At 47.4% G+C, this 16,364-nt stretch overlaps 1 protein-coding gene across 1 annotated transcript in view; it reads left to right on the top strand.

The window, feature by feature from the left end:
* CLSTN2 (calsyntenin 2) overlaps positions 1-12,880 on the top strand; it is a 755,598-nt gene extending 742,718 nt beyond the window's left edge. The window contains exon 17 of the mRNA XM_018049827.1: positions 1,162-12,880. Within this exon, the coding sequence (XP_017905316.1) occupies positions 1,162-1,362 (201 nt within the window). The 3' untranslated portion in view covers positions 1,363-12,880. The remainder of the gene's footprint in view (positions 1-1,161) is intronic.

Genomic DNA, 16,364 nt, shown 5'->3' with positions numbered 1-16,364 from the left:
GTGTCCAGGGACGACTTCTTGGAGCCTAAGAGAGACCTTGAAGAAGGGGTAGGATTTAGGCGCAGGTAAAGGTAGAAGAGAAAACACTACAGAAAAGGGATGAAGACAAGCATGGGTACATGTCTTTTATGGCTAGTTCATCAACTCAAAGGATAAATCCAGATATCAGATTTTACTGGAATTCCCGAAAAGCTCAGGGGAGGGGATAAGACTGGAAGAGTGGGGTGGAGTTTAGGACACAAGTCAGGTGACGAAGGGCAGGCAGGCAAAATGAGGACCGTGAACTTTGTCCTTCTGGAAGGAGTATTTTTGAGGGGCAGCACACCTGAGTCTTGGCTTAGAAGACTTTCTGCTCCCAGAGACATTATTTTCCTACCTGGAAAAGGGATACAAACTTAAATGTCATTCTCTCACTGAGAAGCAAGTCACTAAAGACTTGGAAAGTTCCATGTAAATAGGTTCCAGAAATGCCAGAAAACAAACCTTAACCCAGGACTTCCTTGGTGGTCCAGTGGCTAAGACTCCACCTTCCAATGCACAGGGGTGCAGATTTGATCCCTGGTCAAGGAACTAAGGTCCCACAAGCTGTGGGGTTCTGCCAAAAATGTGTGTTAGTGTTAGAAACTCAGTCGTGTCTAACTCATTGCGACCCCATGGACTGTAGCCTACCAGGCTCCTCTGTCTGTGGAATTCTCCAGGCAAGAATATTGGAGTGGGTTCCCTTCTCCAGGGGATCTTCCTGACCCAGGGATTAAACCCAGGTCTCCCACACTGTAGGCAGATTCTTTACCATCTGAGCCACCAGAGATGTCTCACCAAAAATTTAAAGCAAAACAAAACAACAACGACAAAACCTTAGCCCAAAAGGTTCACTGGATGATGGATGGGATCAACTTAAATGTGCAGTACCTAAAACACAACAATTCACTTAAGTCTGGGTCTTGGAATTCACCATTTCTTGCCTTTTCCTTAGTCCTCTGACTGGTCTTTCTCCAGAGGACTTCCCTTCCAAAGTCCATCTCCTGGCCCAAGGGTTTAGCATTAAGGGAAGAACTTCCAAGGGGCCCTAATTATCTCCTTAATGGAGAGAGAGACATAAGCGCCAACATGGCTTCTGTCTGATCCATGATGAGCATTTCCCTTCTCTCTCCTGACATCCAGAAACACGGAGCCCCAGGGCGTGGGGAAGAGGAGACCGAGGAAGAGGAGGAGGAGGAAGAAGCGGAGGAAGACAGCTCCAGCAGCAGCGAGTCCGAGGGCAGTGAGGAAGAGGAGGAGGAAGGGGCGGCCAAGGGCAGACATGGGCAGAGTGGAGCCAGGCAAGCCCAGCTGGAGTGGGACGACTCCACCCTCCCCTACTAGTGCCCGGGGCCACGCCCACCCACCTGTCCGTTTTGTAAGCCCCGCCCTGATGTACGCCCCAGCCTATCACATGTCGCCTCTGATTTCCATGATGGTCCCGGCAGGCCTTCCCTAGCATTCTGGAACCCACGTTTTACGCCCTGGGCACTGCTCGTGTCCCAGTCCTGGGGCAATTTCCAGAAGCCCAGCGTCAACCTCAGTGGGGATTTCAGGGTGAACTTTTTCCTGTGGCTCCCACTTCTCTGGCCCTGGGCTCACCCAGCATTCTGTTAACCAGATCTGTGGGTTCTGTCTCTGTTTGCTCTTCCCAGTAGGGGAGAAGGTCAGCCTTTATGTTGCTCCCCAACTGGGGCTGGGCTTCCCCAGGGCTCAGTAGGTTCCAGCCCACTGTGCGAGCACGGACTCCATGTTCTCTCCAAACAGTCTGGCAGGTTCTCCTCACCTGACTCTCTAGGCTGCTTCGCACAGGCAGGGTGGTCAGACTCCACACACGGGAGGTCTAAGTCCTCTGCATGTCAGAGGATCATCCTTACCCAGGTGGAATTAAGTTTGCAGGGCAGGTTGGCCTGAGCTCCCCTCACCCCACACACATGTCCGATCTCATTTTGGAGAGCCTTTTCCTTTGTTCTTCTTGAGGCCGTAGAAGCTTATATGAAAAGTCCAAAACCAAGAATAGGTCCTTGGCCACAGCAGGGCCTGGTTCCTGCCAAAGCACTCTGAGAACCTGCCTTGCTGGCAGCCACTGAGACCTGCAGGGCTGCCCTACTGGCAGCTCCCACCACAGGACACCATGGAGGCCAGAAAGCATTCCACACAGCTACTGCCCCCGGCAGCAACTGAGACAAGCCTACAGCTGGGGAGCAGAAGGAAGAGCTGAGGAGATGGTACAACTGGGCTGCGTGGTGGACACAGAGCTGGGTGACGAGGGTGGCTGGGCCCTCCCAGGCCAGAAGGTGGCCCCAAAGTGGACAAGGCTCTCACCATCTAGTCTTAGGGTCCTTCATCCCCTAATTCACAGTTCTGCCTCTTGAGAAGATACATTCCTCTTAGATGTATTGGAACAAGCATGGATTGCGCCGAGTCTAAAACAAGAGTTTGGAGATTAAACTGATAGGAATTAGAAGCATGTTTGCCATAATAACAGCTTCTTTTTTCTTCTCAGAAAAGGAGCAGTGCTTTAGGTGGATGGCAGATATATCCAAAAACCTAGTTTCTTTCTTTCTGCTTTTTTAAATAAGAAAATCTTTTCCATCTCCATCTTAATGTGGACACTTTTGGAGGAGAGTTGTTGCTATAGTAACTGGTCTGTGCTCTTTTGTGGCCAAGAAGATAGCAGGCAAGAACTAGAGCTGTTATAGGAGTTCCACGAGGCTCTGCGAATGTCTTTGTTTCAAATGTCTTGGGCTTTTTTGTCCTTAGTGTGTATGATCTATCGTCAAACTCTCCCCACACCCATCCCCCAACCACCTCATATTGGCTTGGCGCAGCAATAGAGCTGGTCTACAGGCACAGGACATTCAGGTTCAAAAGAAAGTTCAGAATCTATTCACTGTACTTGCTGTGTTACCAACTCAGAGAGAACTTATGAAGGGGGACCACCGTCAATGTCCTTTAGTCTAACCTCCACCCAGTGAGGATCCATGATGGGTCTTTCTGATTCAAGGAAACCTTCTGATTTGAGGGAACTACCTTAGGCAGCTTTTTCCATCACCTAGAGTGATTTTTGCATCTCTTCTCTCCTTCGAGCCTCCAATAATCCCATGGGGTAGTGGGGACATCTATTATTAGACCCATTTTCATGTTTGTAAACTGAGCTTCAGAGATTCAGCATCTTGCTCAGAGCTTTTCTGACGCATCAGCTAGATGGGACTCTCCACCATCCACTCCTTGCCTAGGGCCTGCCACTCTGATTCTGCTTATTTGTGTTCATGAACTAAGAGGCATTGCTGGGAACCTGCTGTGTGCTAAGCGCTCTACCAGCAGCTGTGGGAAAGGAAGAAAGCAGACAATAAGCCCTTCCTACCCTTAGAGGATTTGAGAGCTGCAGAGGAGAAATAGGCATAGAAATCATGTAAGAGACGAGTGCAGAGGGGGAGGGAGAAGTCGCAGGAAGAAGAGGGACTCATTCGCAAACTCAACCCATGCTCTCATTTTTCCCTTCTTAGAAGAAGCACCGGCAGAAGTTTGGGGTTTTCTATTCAAGGAATGGAAATAGATGCCTCTGTGAATTTCCCCAATAGCCCTTTTCTATCAGGCTGGGTCTATGCATCTACTAGAAGAAAATCTTGGGGTTTTACTCCTTACAATCCCCTTAGTTAAATAAAGAGATCCTTTAGTTGGGCCTTCGAGAGCTAACAGAATTCTTGCAAAATTATAACAGTAAAATGAATACTGTATGGGTATGTTTAAAGCCAGTTCTTTTGGAATTGGATTTTTGTTTAAAATATTTAAGTCTGGTGTTCAGGGGAGTGCTTTCTTCTGCTAGGTCTTTCAGTTTGGCTGGGATGGGAAAGGTGGTCCCCATGCCCTCCACTGCCTCCAGTGGCTACATCACTTATTTATGGCTGAGCGAGCTGTTTGGGGCACATGAAACCATTATACATTTGTGGGCTTTGGGAGGGAAGGGAGCAGGTGACAGTGGCACTTGGCCAGGGCAGTGCAGTCGATTCACTTGTGACAGGCCTCATATGTAGAGAAACAGTGGGGTTCTGTCTGCTCCCACTATGGGAGATCAGCCTGCATTGCCAGCCCTGAGGACAAGGCACTTGAGATGGCTGCTGGGTCTGTGGGCATTTATAGTGTTCCCAGTACCGACCTCAGCACCACAGGTGAGAACAAGGGGCAATTATATAAAAGTAGCAGAAGCTTCAGGAAGTATCCAGGTGAGTGGTGAGTAACATAACTTGCCATCTCCCAAGGATTCTAATCACAGGTGGAAAATGCCATTAATCAGCCCAGCGTTTTCCAGTCTCCATCTGCTGGCATCTGGGAATTCAAACTCCCAGGTGGCTGGATACCATGTGGCCTCTCACCGAGACAGCAGCAGCAGCAGATGTCCATCTGGACAGGGAGGAACAGCTGACCCGTTTGTCCACAGGACAGACTTTTGCTTGTCTTGCCAAGCAGATGATCAGATCCTGCTCTCTGGAGGTTGGAAACACATAGGCTGAAACCTCAGGTGACAAGAAGAGAAGGAGGAGGTTGATGGAAAAGGCTAGTACAGAATGAGTTGCCCTAGTGGAGTAAAACAATCAACTAGTTGGCCACCTGCATTAAATAATACTAAGTACACTGTTTAATCAAGTGCTATAGATCTGACCGAGGCCTCAGTTCATCTAGTTACCAAAAATGTGATTTCAGTGGGTTCTGCTTTCACCACCTCTGTCTTAAATATATACGATTATTCTATCAGGCATGGCTTAGCACACATAGCTCTGCTTGTAGTACAGGCTGTGGCCTGGCAGACCGGGACCCTGCAGGGAGATGGACTCCTGGAAGGGAAGTAATGTATCTTGTTCTTATACATATGGCAGGACTGGCAAACTTCACCTGGAAGGAGCCAGTTGGTAGATATTTTGGATTTTTCAGGCCATAAGGTCTCTGTCACAAGTATTCTACCCTGCCATGGTAGCATGAACCAGCCACAGACAAGACACTTAAATGGATGAATATGGCTATATTAAAAAAAAAATTATGAACACAAAAAATCAGGCAACTTGAATTCATATTATTGTCAGATGTCACAAAAACTTATTACTTATTTGACTTTTATTTTCCAGTATTTAAAACCAGAAATAACTTTCTGAGTCCATCAGTTCAGTTCAGTCACTCAGTCGTGTCCGACTCTTTGTGATCCCATGAACCACAGCAGGCCAGGCCTCCCTGTCCATCACCAACTCCCAGAGTTTACTCAAACTCATGTCCATTGAGTCAGTGATGCCAGATATCTAACCATCTCATCCTCTGTCGTCCTCTTCTCCTCCTGCCTTCAATCTTTCCCAACATCAGGGTCTTTTCAAATAAGTCAGCTCTTGGCATCAGGTGGCCAAGATATTGGAGTTTCAGTTTCAATATCAGTCCTTCCAATGAACACCCAGGACTGATTTCCTTTAGGATAGACTGGTTAGATCTCCTTCCATGGGCCTTACAAAAACTAGCAGCTGGCCAGATTTGGCCCTGGGGCCACAGTTTGCACACCTCAACCGCGTGTGTGGGGGAAGCAGCCTTCCAGCCTTTCATTTGCCAAGAAAAAGCAGGTATCTTAGGCCCTCCCATAAACTGCTCAGGGGTCTTTGCCTCCAAAATGAACAGCAAATAATGCATAGTCCTTATCTAAACTGTTTTTAAAATCCATGTTCCAGAGGAAAAAACAAAAAAAAAACAAAAAATAACTTGTTACTTGTTGAATTGACTCAAGCTCAGGCAAACATTTGTCAAGAGTCAAAAGGTTGGGATTCAGGAACCCGCTGACCACTGAGCGCCGAAGCCCACTGAGCTAAGTGCTGACTCCCAGGTGCAGGGCCTTCCCCCAACAACTCAGCCTGTAACGATTTCTAAGCAAGAATGTTCATTATCTCAGACTGATTTCCATTCAGCTCTGCTCATGCCATTGCTATAAAAATGATCTTAAAGACTTGTGACTGTTTAAATCAATACAGCATAATCAGTAGAAAGCCCAGCTGGGCACACTTCAAAATTAGCAGTCTTCTCGGCTATATGAGTCAACATTAGCCAAAGGAAGAAAAGGAGAACAGGAAAACTTTCTTCTTAACCATCCCCTTATTTGAATTAACCAAATCAGTTTTACTAAAAAAAAAAGAAAACCCTAGAGAGCTGGTCTAATCCTTTGAAAAAAATGTACCAGTGCAATATAGATGCTTTTCAGGGAAGACCATCCTGAGGCCTTTGGGGGACCCCGAAGCCTACAGTGATGCACTCTGGCAGGCTGTGGATACTATAGCATTCTCCATTGGCATCAGATGTTTATCAAGGCTGAGAAGCCAAAGCCCTGGGCACAATTTAATTTTCATGTAACCACTCTCTGTTGTCCAGCTGTAGGCAAAGGCAATGAGTAATGGAAGTTTTGAAGTCTACTCCAGCACCTTCATTTTCCTGCCCTTATTTGCTTTACTTTATAAATTTATCCTGTACCTGCTTTATAGATCTTGCTCTGGTTTTCCTTAGGGCGCCAACCAGAAAGAAAAGTTGGCTTGGTAAGAAATGGGTTAGAAGCCAAACTTGACTCTTCCAGGGAGACGAAAAGAGACAGAAGATGTTACCTTCATGAGCACCCCAGAAAGCAATCAGACAACCTCTGTATGCCATGAGCGAACAGATGGGATTCTATGTTTGCACCTCTGTTCAATGTAATTCAGCAAACCCTTGCTCAGTCCCTGTGGCATGCCAGGCCCTATGCCAGGAATGGGGAAGGGAGGATGGATGAGCAGTGGCCCTACCCGTGAGGATCTTTCGAGCTGCTGGGATGGTTCCTCTGCCCTGCTGGAGGCTGTCCATGAGCAGTCAGGATGGTGGGGACAGAAGTTGGGATTGGGAGAGGGGGATAACTTGCTTTGGCAGTTCTCCAACTGTGTCAGGTGGTAGGTGGGAACCCTGCCACACATTGCTGAGGCCAAGTGGGGAACTTTCGAGGGATGTAGGCAGTCCTATCCTACGTGTTTCTTAATTCCACCCCAGGTTGATTCAGCTCACCTGTAGATGGAAGCCAGTCACCCTGCCTACAGGGCAGAAATAGCATGGCCAAGAGCTGAGTTTCAGTGAAAACAGCCAAAGGAAGTTCTTATGTAGAAACAGCAGGCAGCCAGACATTGGAAGTTAGGAAGGGTAACCCAGGTCCAGGAGCCAGCATGAGCCTAGATCTACGGCCATGGAACAGCCTGGGGCTCAGAGGTCCCAGGTTAGAGCTGAAGAAGGAAAAATGGCTGAGTTGGGAGGGCCTACTGTGGGTTCACACCCCATCCTATGGAATCCAGGCTCTCAAAGTGTCCTTAGGCCAAGGTAATAGCATCACCTGGGATCAAATGATAAATACAAATCCCTGGGCCCCACCCAAGACCTGCTGAACCAGGTCTGTGTTTTAAGGAGCTCTCTGATTCTGATGCATGCTAAGGTTTCAGAGCCCCTGATCCAGAGGATGAGAAGAAAAATTAAAGCTGGCATTGGGAGCCGATGACTATTAAGAAGATTTAAAAGAAAAAAAAATGTGTACTGATGAGCATGCTGAAGCAGACTGCCCCACCTCTCTCCTGGGCCCTGCAGGCTCTAATCCACTCTCTCTGAGTCAGTGGTTTCAGGGAACCCTGGTCCTAGCCCCCATTCCACTCCTCCCCTAGGGCATGAACTACTCCCTGCTGGTCTGGCCCCACTCATTCTGGAGAAAGACAGCCCAGGAGAAGCTGCAGTGAAGCCACCCAGCCCCAGGGAGGCTACCTTCCAGGGTCCTATAAGCTGAGTGGCCTCCTCCACATGTGTATTTTAAGGGGAAACAATTAAACTGTAGTATGCTGGCGGAGTGGCCCAGGGCCTGGCAGGAGTGGAGCCGGGTCAGTTAAGGACACAGCCAGGTGATTGCAGCATGGCTCCATTTGTAATGAGACAAGGCCATGTGGTGTCACATGCAGCCACTAAATCGGATGGTGAATGAATGGCTTTTCTTGGAAGGGCAGTAACTCACTCTGGATGCTACTGAAAGTAGAAAACAAAACCCCAAAACAAGCCTACAGCCTTCCCTACAGACAATGTCTTGGCCCTCGAATTTATAAGACCTGCAAATGTGCCAAGCTCCACCAATGTCCTTTCCCCCATCAACTGGATCCCTGAGGTCCACCTTTTATTGATTTAGCTTCTTGATTTAGGCTTAAACTGTGAAGGTCCACAAACCTTTGGAAGGAACTAGTTGGTGCCCTATTAGTCATTTACACATAGCTCTGGGGTACTGAGTCTGTCTTCATGTATGGATTTTTGGGCATCAGAGAATGGGGTGCTGGGCCTTGGGGCAGAAGCACAGAGGAGAAACAGGCTGAGAAGGAGCCCAGATACATGACCTCAGAGATCCAGCATCTACTGTTTAACTCCTACAAACCCCCATCCCCTCCTGATCAGACTCATTCCTGGTCCTCTCAGCCATCTCCTTGCTGATACCTCCCAAATGCCACTTCCCCTCCCCAGGACACCTCTATTTCTCCAATCCAGCTTGGAAAAAATCTTCTAATTAAATGTCCAGTGTCCTAAGACCACAGAGATCCTATCGAGAATAACTCATCTCTCATAGATTAGAATATACTAACAAGGACGAATGGGGCTGGCCAGTTGTGTGCTGGAGGGAGAGAAGGAAGACAACCAGCCAGACCCAAGAGGGGGAGATAAAGCATTCTTTCATATCACTTAGATCCAGGAGAGCCTCTATTCACAGCTGGCCTCTCTTTGTGAGTTCTCTCATGAAACATTTCTCACCCATGACCTTAAGGCAATGTTATATGTTTCCCTGAGGTTAGTCACTTATTACAAAGGCTCCCATGGGACCAAAGCTCCCATGGGGGGCAGAAAGAGGATGGAGGGGCCTTCAGTAGTTCCAGGAGCAGGTGGGTTTTGTTCTTGATTGCAGGCAGGACAGGGACACACCGTGAACTGAGGGTGAGGGCTCAGATCCAGCCATGATGTCAGGTAGAGTGAGTGAATAAGGGGGAGTGTTCATTGAAGTCCTGGATACAGGTGGGACACACGCAGTGTGGCGCTGGGTAGGACATAACAGCCGTTTACATTAACCAGAAACACTAGAGAAAATCGTGTCCCAATATTAGCAATTCCTCCCATCTTGAGGAGCAGGGGGGAGCTGGTACCTCTGGACCGCTGAGGTACCACATCTCCAGAATCAGGGGCCCACTCCATGAAAACTTTCCATTGAGTGAAAAGGAACCACAGACCTCGTTTTCCAGGCACCAGATGGGGTGACTAGGACACTAGAAAGCATGCTTGTGTAAAGCTAGTACGGCTGCCTGACTCTGGCCTCCTCTGCTGCCCCAGGCCCGCTCCTCAAAGCAAGAAGATAAATTTCTCTGTTGCAGCACCCTGGGTGTCTAGCAAGGCACCTCGGCCACAGCGTGTGCTCCATAAATGCTAAAGTAAACGGAATAGCAGATTTCCCTTAACCTCCATGAATTCATGGGGTTTGAAAAATTAAGATACTACAATGGAGGAAGATGGCTCCATTTTTTCTCTCCATATACAAGTTCAGGTCCTTTATAAATTCAGGTGGAGGAGGACAGAAGTGCAGTAGAGGAAGGGGAGCATTCCTGCTTCCCCAGTGGAAAGAGAAGAGAGTGGGGTTTTTTGGAGAGGGACCCTCTCCCAGCTATAACCAGTAACAGGAGCCCCTAGGCAAGGAGCCGGGGTAGGTGGGCCTTGATGAGCCAACTGGCTTTGCCCCAAAGGTCATGGGCAGCATCCCGACCAAGGAGAGAAAGTCATACTCTGTTAATGCCTGTGCTGCTCTTCAGGCCCTTTTTATCAGATTCACTGCAGAGGAGATTCATCAAGATGAAGCTCAGTTCCCAATAGACTAATGAAAAGAGGGCAACAGACATGAGAAGAGCTGAAAGGCAGACGGTGTGTATTAATCACAGGCAAGAGAAACATGTCAGCTCTAATGTCTGTTTGCTTTTATCTTGAAACAAAAATGCATCTCGGCTGCCAAGACCTTGTTTTCCCGAGCATTTCAGAACAGAAATGGGACACACACATGCATGCATAGGCACACACACACAAATTGGAGGGTTCTTCTTCCCCAGTGGGAAGAACTATCAGAGAAATGAGCCCACAGGTTGTGTGTATTTGCAGAAGCAGAGAACCAACCACGAGTCTCAGCTACAGGCTCCAGCCCCCATGCAGAAAAGGGAGTGAAGAGGAGGAGGCATCAACCCTGAGAAAGGGTTAATAGCTCTTTGATGTGGGTCTCTGCCTGTGCCTGAGGGAGGGGACGGGTCACAGATGTGAATGTAACGGTGCACATCCACCTCAGAGACAAAAGTACATCCATCCTGGTGGATAAGGAATGCAAGAATCAGGAGCCCCACCCCCACCCCCAACTCCCTTACATGGCTGCAGAGGAGGCTGTGACATGTGGGATTCGGGAGAGGTCGTGCCCATTTTCACGAATTTCAAATGCTGGAAATAAAGCAGAAGCATTTAGGAGATCAGGAAGCCAGACTTGCTACCCAGGACTGACTACGCAAAAAACGAGAGAAGAGATTGAGGGGAAAGGTGACTCAGAGTTGGGAGAGGAAACAGGTGAGGCTGAGTGAGAGTGACAGCAAGAGGGACATGGCTCCCTGGGGAAGCCAGAGGATTGCTCTAGACTGAGAGCTGCAGTATCCAAGGTCCAGCCAAGTGTGGGTGAGTCTGGTCATGTGACTGCTGAGGCAAGCAAATCAGTTGCTTCCAAACTCTGAGTCATTTGAAGCTGATTTCAGCTCTAGATGAAGCAGTTATTATGGATCAATCCACTTGACTGCTTCCAGCCTGACCTCAGTGGCTTCCAAAAGGGGTTGGTGGTGGTCTCTACTGGACAGGCTTGATAAGAGATTGAAGAAAAACAGTTGATGAGTTTAGAAAAGAAACTGCTTGCAGAAATCAGTTGTTTTCAAAGACATCTGTAGGTAGTAGAGTGGATATGTTATATTGGTATGGACGTTATAATGTCAGTAAGGTAAGACAATGATTTGTGGCGACATATGTTTGGAAAATTAATAAATATAAATTTTCAGGCAAGTAGCGAAGGACAGCTAAATATGTGTCATACACACACACACATACACACACACATAAAATGACATAAGTGAGATATAGGATGAAGATGTCAATGGTTCACAGTTTAAATTCCTTAGAAGCACTGGTTTGGATGTTATGCTTTTTATTACTGTTATTCTTGCTCTCAAAACACTGGCACATAGTAAGAGTTTGGTAAGTGCTTAGAAATTGGAGGTCCAGCTTGTTGCCACTCAGTAGACAGTAGTATCACCATGCTGCTGCTGCTGTCTAGTCGCTAAGTCATGTCTGACTCTTTGCGACCCCATGGACTGTAGTCTGCTGGGCTCTTCTGTCCATGGGATTTCCCAGACAGGAACACTGGAGTGAGTTGCCATTTCCTTCTCCAGGGGATCTTCCCAACCCAGGGATGGAACCTGCATCTCCTCCTTGGCAGCTGGACTCTTTACCACTCAGTCACCTGGGAAGCCCTAGAATCAACACACCCCAAGTTAAATGAGTTGCAGAGAAGCAGGTCAGCCACATCCCCCATGTAGATCATCACAGCTGCCTGAAGAGAAGCTTTTGTGGTTTCACAGATTCAGATTCGGCATCCTGTCAGCCAGCTGCAGGTCTTGGGTCAGGCTCTCTGGTAGTGATCAGTGACAGAATGTTACAGTAAGTGAGTCAGTACCAGTAAAGCCACATCTGCATAACTCCCAGCAAGATATTTCTACAGGGAATGGGGCCAGAGGCTCTCTTCCTATGGTCTCTGCCATTTCCTAAATACTCAATGAAATGCTGTTGAATTTTGCCAACTTCAGTTCTGGAGCTGAATGAAAAGGTTCTGGGCTCAGCTGATCTGAAAGCTCTACAGTTTTCTCCTCCCATATCTGGAGCTGCCACCAGCAATTAGAAGCCTTGGATGACTGTTTATTCCAACTTGTCCAACCACAGTGGGTGGGGGAAAGGTCCTGCGAGCTTCTCTCCTCAGAACCTCTGTGGTGTTGACACTGTAGACAGAGGAAGGGTCAGCAGCATCATTCTATAGAATCACCTTTGATCACCGTTACTGTCTGGACAGTTTCTGCCAGTGTGACCAGAGTGCCTCTCGCCGTGGGCATCTGCAGCTCCATGGCTGGGCCAGTGTGTACCTGACACGTGTCAGACTTCTGAGATCTTCCAGCTGTCTCAGAGCAAATGCCTTCAATTTACAAAATGGGTTTATTTACTAAATATTCTGTTGTGTGTATGCGTGTGACACAAGGCAAACTCTGGACTATCTCATTAGAAGGATGCATTTATACTGAATCTAATTTCAGGAGATCATGCTGTCATCTTGCTCATTGAACGAGATTGCCCAGTCACAGAGGAAAATGCCCTTTTGCCTCCCCCCACCCTCTTTCAGCTCCCCTCCCCTGCGTAATTGAGCTGTCAGATCCATTCCAGGCTGTCACACAGTGAGGGCCACCAAGAAGCTTTATGTGTATAAAGATATAAGAAGAAATAAGAACCATCATAGGAATCTGTTGGGCTCCTTCCCATGACTGTGATCTTACCCGTGTGTGAATCACAAACTTTAAATTTCTAACAATTCAGATTCTTGCTGTTTCCAGGTAATTTGTTAAATGCCTATTCAACACAGACAGATATTTATTTTCAGCCTTGGCTTGTAAATGCCTACAAACTGATTCATGTTGGTGGTCATTATGACACTTTCTGTGAATTGGTGAATAAATATGATTTTTGAATTTCACAGTAAAGGTGACCTTGGAGAGCTTTTATTCTCGAGACTATCTGATGAGGTGAGATGCTAAGAACAGCTTTGACTGAGTCAGTAGTCTCTGGGGCTCTGTCCTAAATCCATGCCTGGGGGAGAGAGGAACATGGGACTACATGAGGAATGGTGACATGGCAAACTGGCCCCCATCTGGGCTCTGTCAGGGCACCCTGTTACCCCCAGAGCAGAATGGGGCAGCACTGTTACTGGAGACCAATCCAAAGGCAGTGCTAACCTATTTACTGAGCATCTACAAAGCGCTGGAACTCTATGTGTGTGATCTTAATTAAGATGAAGATGAGACCCAAGGAAGCTGGGGGCACTGAAGAGGGCAGGTGGGGCTGAGCCCAGCACTCTCCTCTTCTCTCTCTCCCCAGCCCATTGCTTCCTGCTCTTCCATTCCTGCTGACCTTCCCTTACACCTAGGTGCTAGTCAGGGCCACCTTGTTTTGAAACCTGAAGATGGGCTGTCTTCCCATCCAAACCCAGTGGACATCCAGAGGACTTTTATGTGAGTCGAGGGTACAGCTGCCTCTCCCTCCTAATTTATATTGGGCCCACCCACGAGTTAAGTCTTACCTTTTGCTTCCAGAAAGAAGGAAGGAAAAATCAGTTTTCTTGGAAGTTTTGAGGTCATGGAGGGGGCATGCAACACAGCAAACATCACCAATAGATACTTTTTTTTCATTTATTTATTTTAATGGGAGGCTAATTACTTTACAATATTGTAGTGGTTTTTGCCATACATTGACATGAATCAGCCATGGGTGTACATGTGTTCCCCATCCTGAACCCCCCTCCCACCTCCTTCCCCATCCCATCCCTCTGAATCATCCCAGTGCACCAGCCCTGAGCACCCTGTCTTATGCATTGAACCTGGACTGGCGATCTTTTCACATATGATAATTTACATGTTTCAATGCTATTCTCTCAAAACATCCCACCCTCACCTTCTCCCACAGAGTCCAAAAAACTGTTCTATACATCTGTGTCTCTTTTGCTGTCTCACATATAGGGTCATCATTACCATCTTTCTAAATTCCATATATATGTGTTAGTATACTGTATTGGTGTTTTTCTTTCTGGCTTACTTCACTCTGTATAATAGGCTCCAGCTTCATCCATCTCATTAGAACGGATTCAAGTGTATTCTTTTTAATGGCTGAGTAATACTCCATTGTGTATATGTACCACACCTTTCTTATCCATTCATCTTATCCATTCATCACGCTGCTGATGGACATCTAGGTTGCTCCCATGTCCTGGCTATTATAAACAGTGCTGCGATGAACATTGAGGTACATGTGTCTCTTTCAATTCTGGTTTCCTCAGTGTGTATGCCCAGCAGTGGGATTACTGGGTCATAAGGCAGTTCTAGTTCCAGTTTTTGAAGGAATCCCCACACTGTTCTCCATAGTGGCTGTACTAGTTTGCATTCCCACCAACAGTGTAAGAGGGTTCCCTTTTCTCCACACCCTCTCCAGCATTTATTGTGTGTAAACTTTCAGATAGCAGCCATTCTGACTGGCATGCGATGGTACCTCATTGTGGTTTTGATTTCTCTGATAATGAGTGATGTTGAGCATCTTTTCATGTATTTGTTAGCCATCTGTATGAATAGACACCTTTTTTAAAGCAGCTCTGGCTACCCTCCTCCAGCCATATGCCATCTACCTACCCTTGCCACCTTTTCTTTCCTACCCCTGCTCACGTCTCCCCATCTATGACAATCCCCCAAATACAGGTTATTCACACCCTAAGAGGAGCTCTTCTGTTCTATGTGAAGACAGCACATTTATCACAATGAACTATATTTTTTGTATTATGTCTCAGAAAGTCAGCAAGAAGCCTGAGGAGATTTTGTCTGTTTGGGGGTCCTTCCATCTTCACCTGGATAAAACACACACAAATACACATATACACAAGCACACACACACACACACACACACACATACCCCTATCCTTGGGCATGTCTGGAGCCCTCGATATAGAGGGCCCTTGACAGTTCTCATTATTTCTTTGTTCCTGAAACAATCGGGCCCATGTTCTTGCTGTATGATAAACAGACCCTTCATTTTCTTTCCTGCCTATTCCCTCTCACCTCTTTCAGACACATCCCCTCACCCCTCAGCCTCCACAACGGCCTGCTCCTGGCCTCCCTCTCTGACTCTGTGTCCACGTGAGACTGAAGCTCCGCTGGGTGGTGCCCTCCCAGGCAGACAGGCTACAGAGACTTCCAGAAACTTGCCCTCCATATGGAAGACCCCTGGAGCTCCAGGGCTTTCCTTGTTCCTCAGGTCAAACGAGATAGATTTTTTTGAAACTGAAAATGTTCTGGTCTATCAGGTTTAAATAAAGGGCTTTACGTTAGGTAAACCTGATGAGGGTCCGTGGCAAACACACACCCCAACAAAAACCAGCTTATAAATGACTACACTATGGATAAAAGTCCTGGACAGAGGTTTCACCACAATCAGACCTGTGTTCATGCTCTAGTAGAGAACCTGGGCTAGAAAGGCCTCAGAGAGCATTTATGAAGCTAAACTGAATTAAGCCTCAAATCCAAGGGGCTCTGTGACGTGGCCCACTCTACACTTTCACCCTTGTATCACCCAATTGCCCAGCAGGCACCCTAGGTCTTAGAATTCCCAAAGCACATGGGAACATTCTTATCACCACGTTTTCACTCCTGCTGGTCCTACTACCTGGAATGCCATCCACCCTCCTGTAACCAAGATCATGGAAGTCTGACCTCTGATAGAAAGTTCCCTCAAAGCTTCAGGGCTATAGATCAGTAATGCCACTTTGATTTCCCCAGTGGAAGGTGATCCTACCCACCTCTGCACCCTGGAGCATGGCCTACCTTTTTGTGAAGCACCTCAAACCACCTGTGGGAGGAACAGAGCGTAGGGCTGACTCTTTGTTATAAGCCAAACTCACGTGCCTGCAGAGGTAAAGGCAGCCAAAGGTAGCACAGTTACCTGGATGGGGCCTTCAGTGTAAAGACAGATGTGTGCAAGTCCACGGGGATGACTGCTTCTCAGCCCCAGCCCCTGTCTCAGTGCAAGGGTATTGCTCATGATTGCCAGAGCTCCTGATTTTCTCTTTCGAGACAATCAGAAACCTGCGTTTTCATGTGAAACAGACCAGATATTAAATTTTGGCAACTAATTCCTAGGTTTTAACAAATGCTGTATGGACCATCCCCCCAAAAAACTGGACTAGGAGGCTGACTTTAGGACTCAGTTGACCATCTTGTGACCTCTATCCTAGACCATATTAGTGTGGATCTGGTGAATTCAGTTCCTCAGAAGCAAAGAATCATCACACCACCTTGATTCAGATTATTTGGTCCCCTGGGTCATGATCAGCCATGTGGGTACTCAAAGGCATGACCAAGGTGAGCAGGTCTCTGGGCCATAGAGTGCTCGAGGATGGCTATCAAGCAGTTCTGGGGAGAAGA

The sequence above is a fragment of the Capra hircus genome, chromosome 1 (genome assembly GCF_001704415.2).
Source record: "Capra hircus breed San Clemente chromosome 1, ASM170441v1, whole genome shotgun sequence".
Classification (NCBI taxonomy): Eukaryota; Metazoa; Chordata; class Mammalia; order Artiodactyla; family Bovidae; genus Capra; species Capra hircus.
This window is presented reverse-complemented; position numbering and strand designations above follow the sequence as displayed.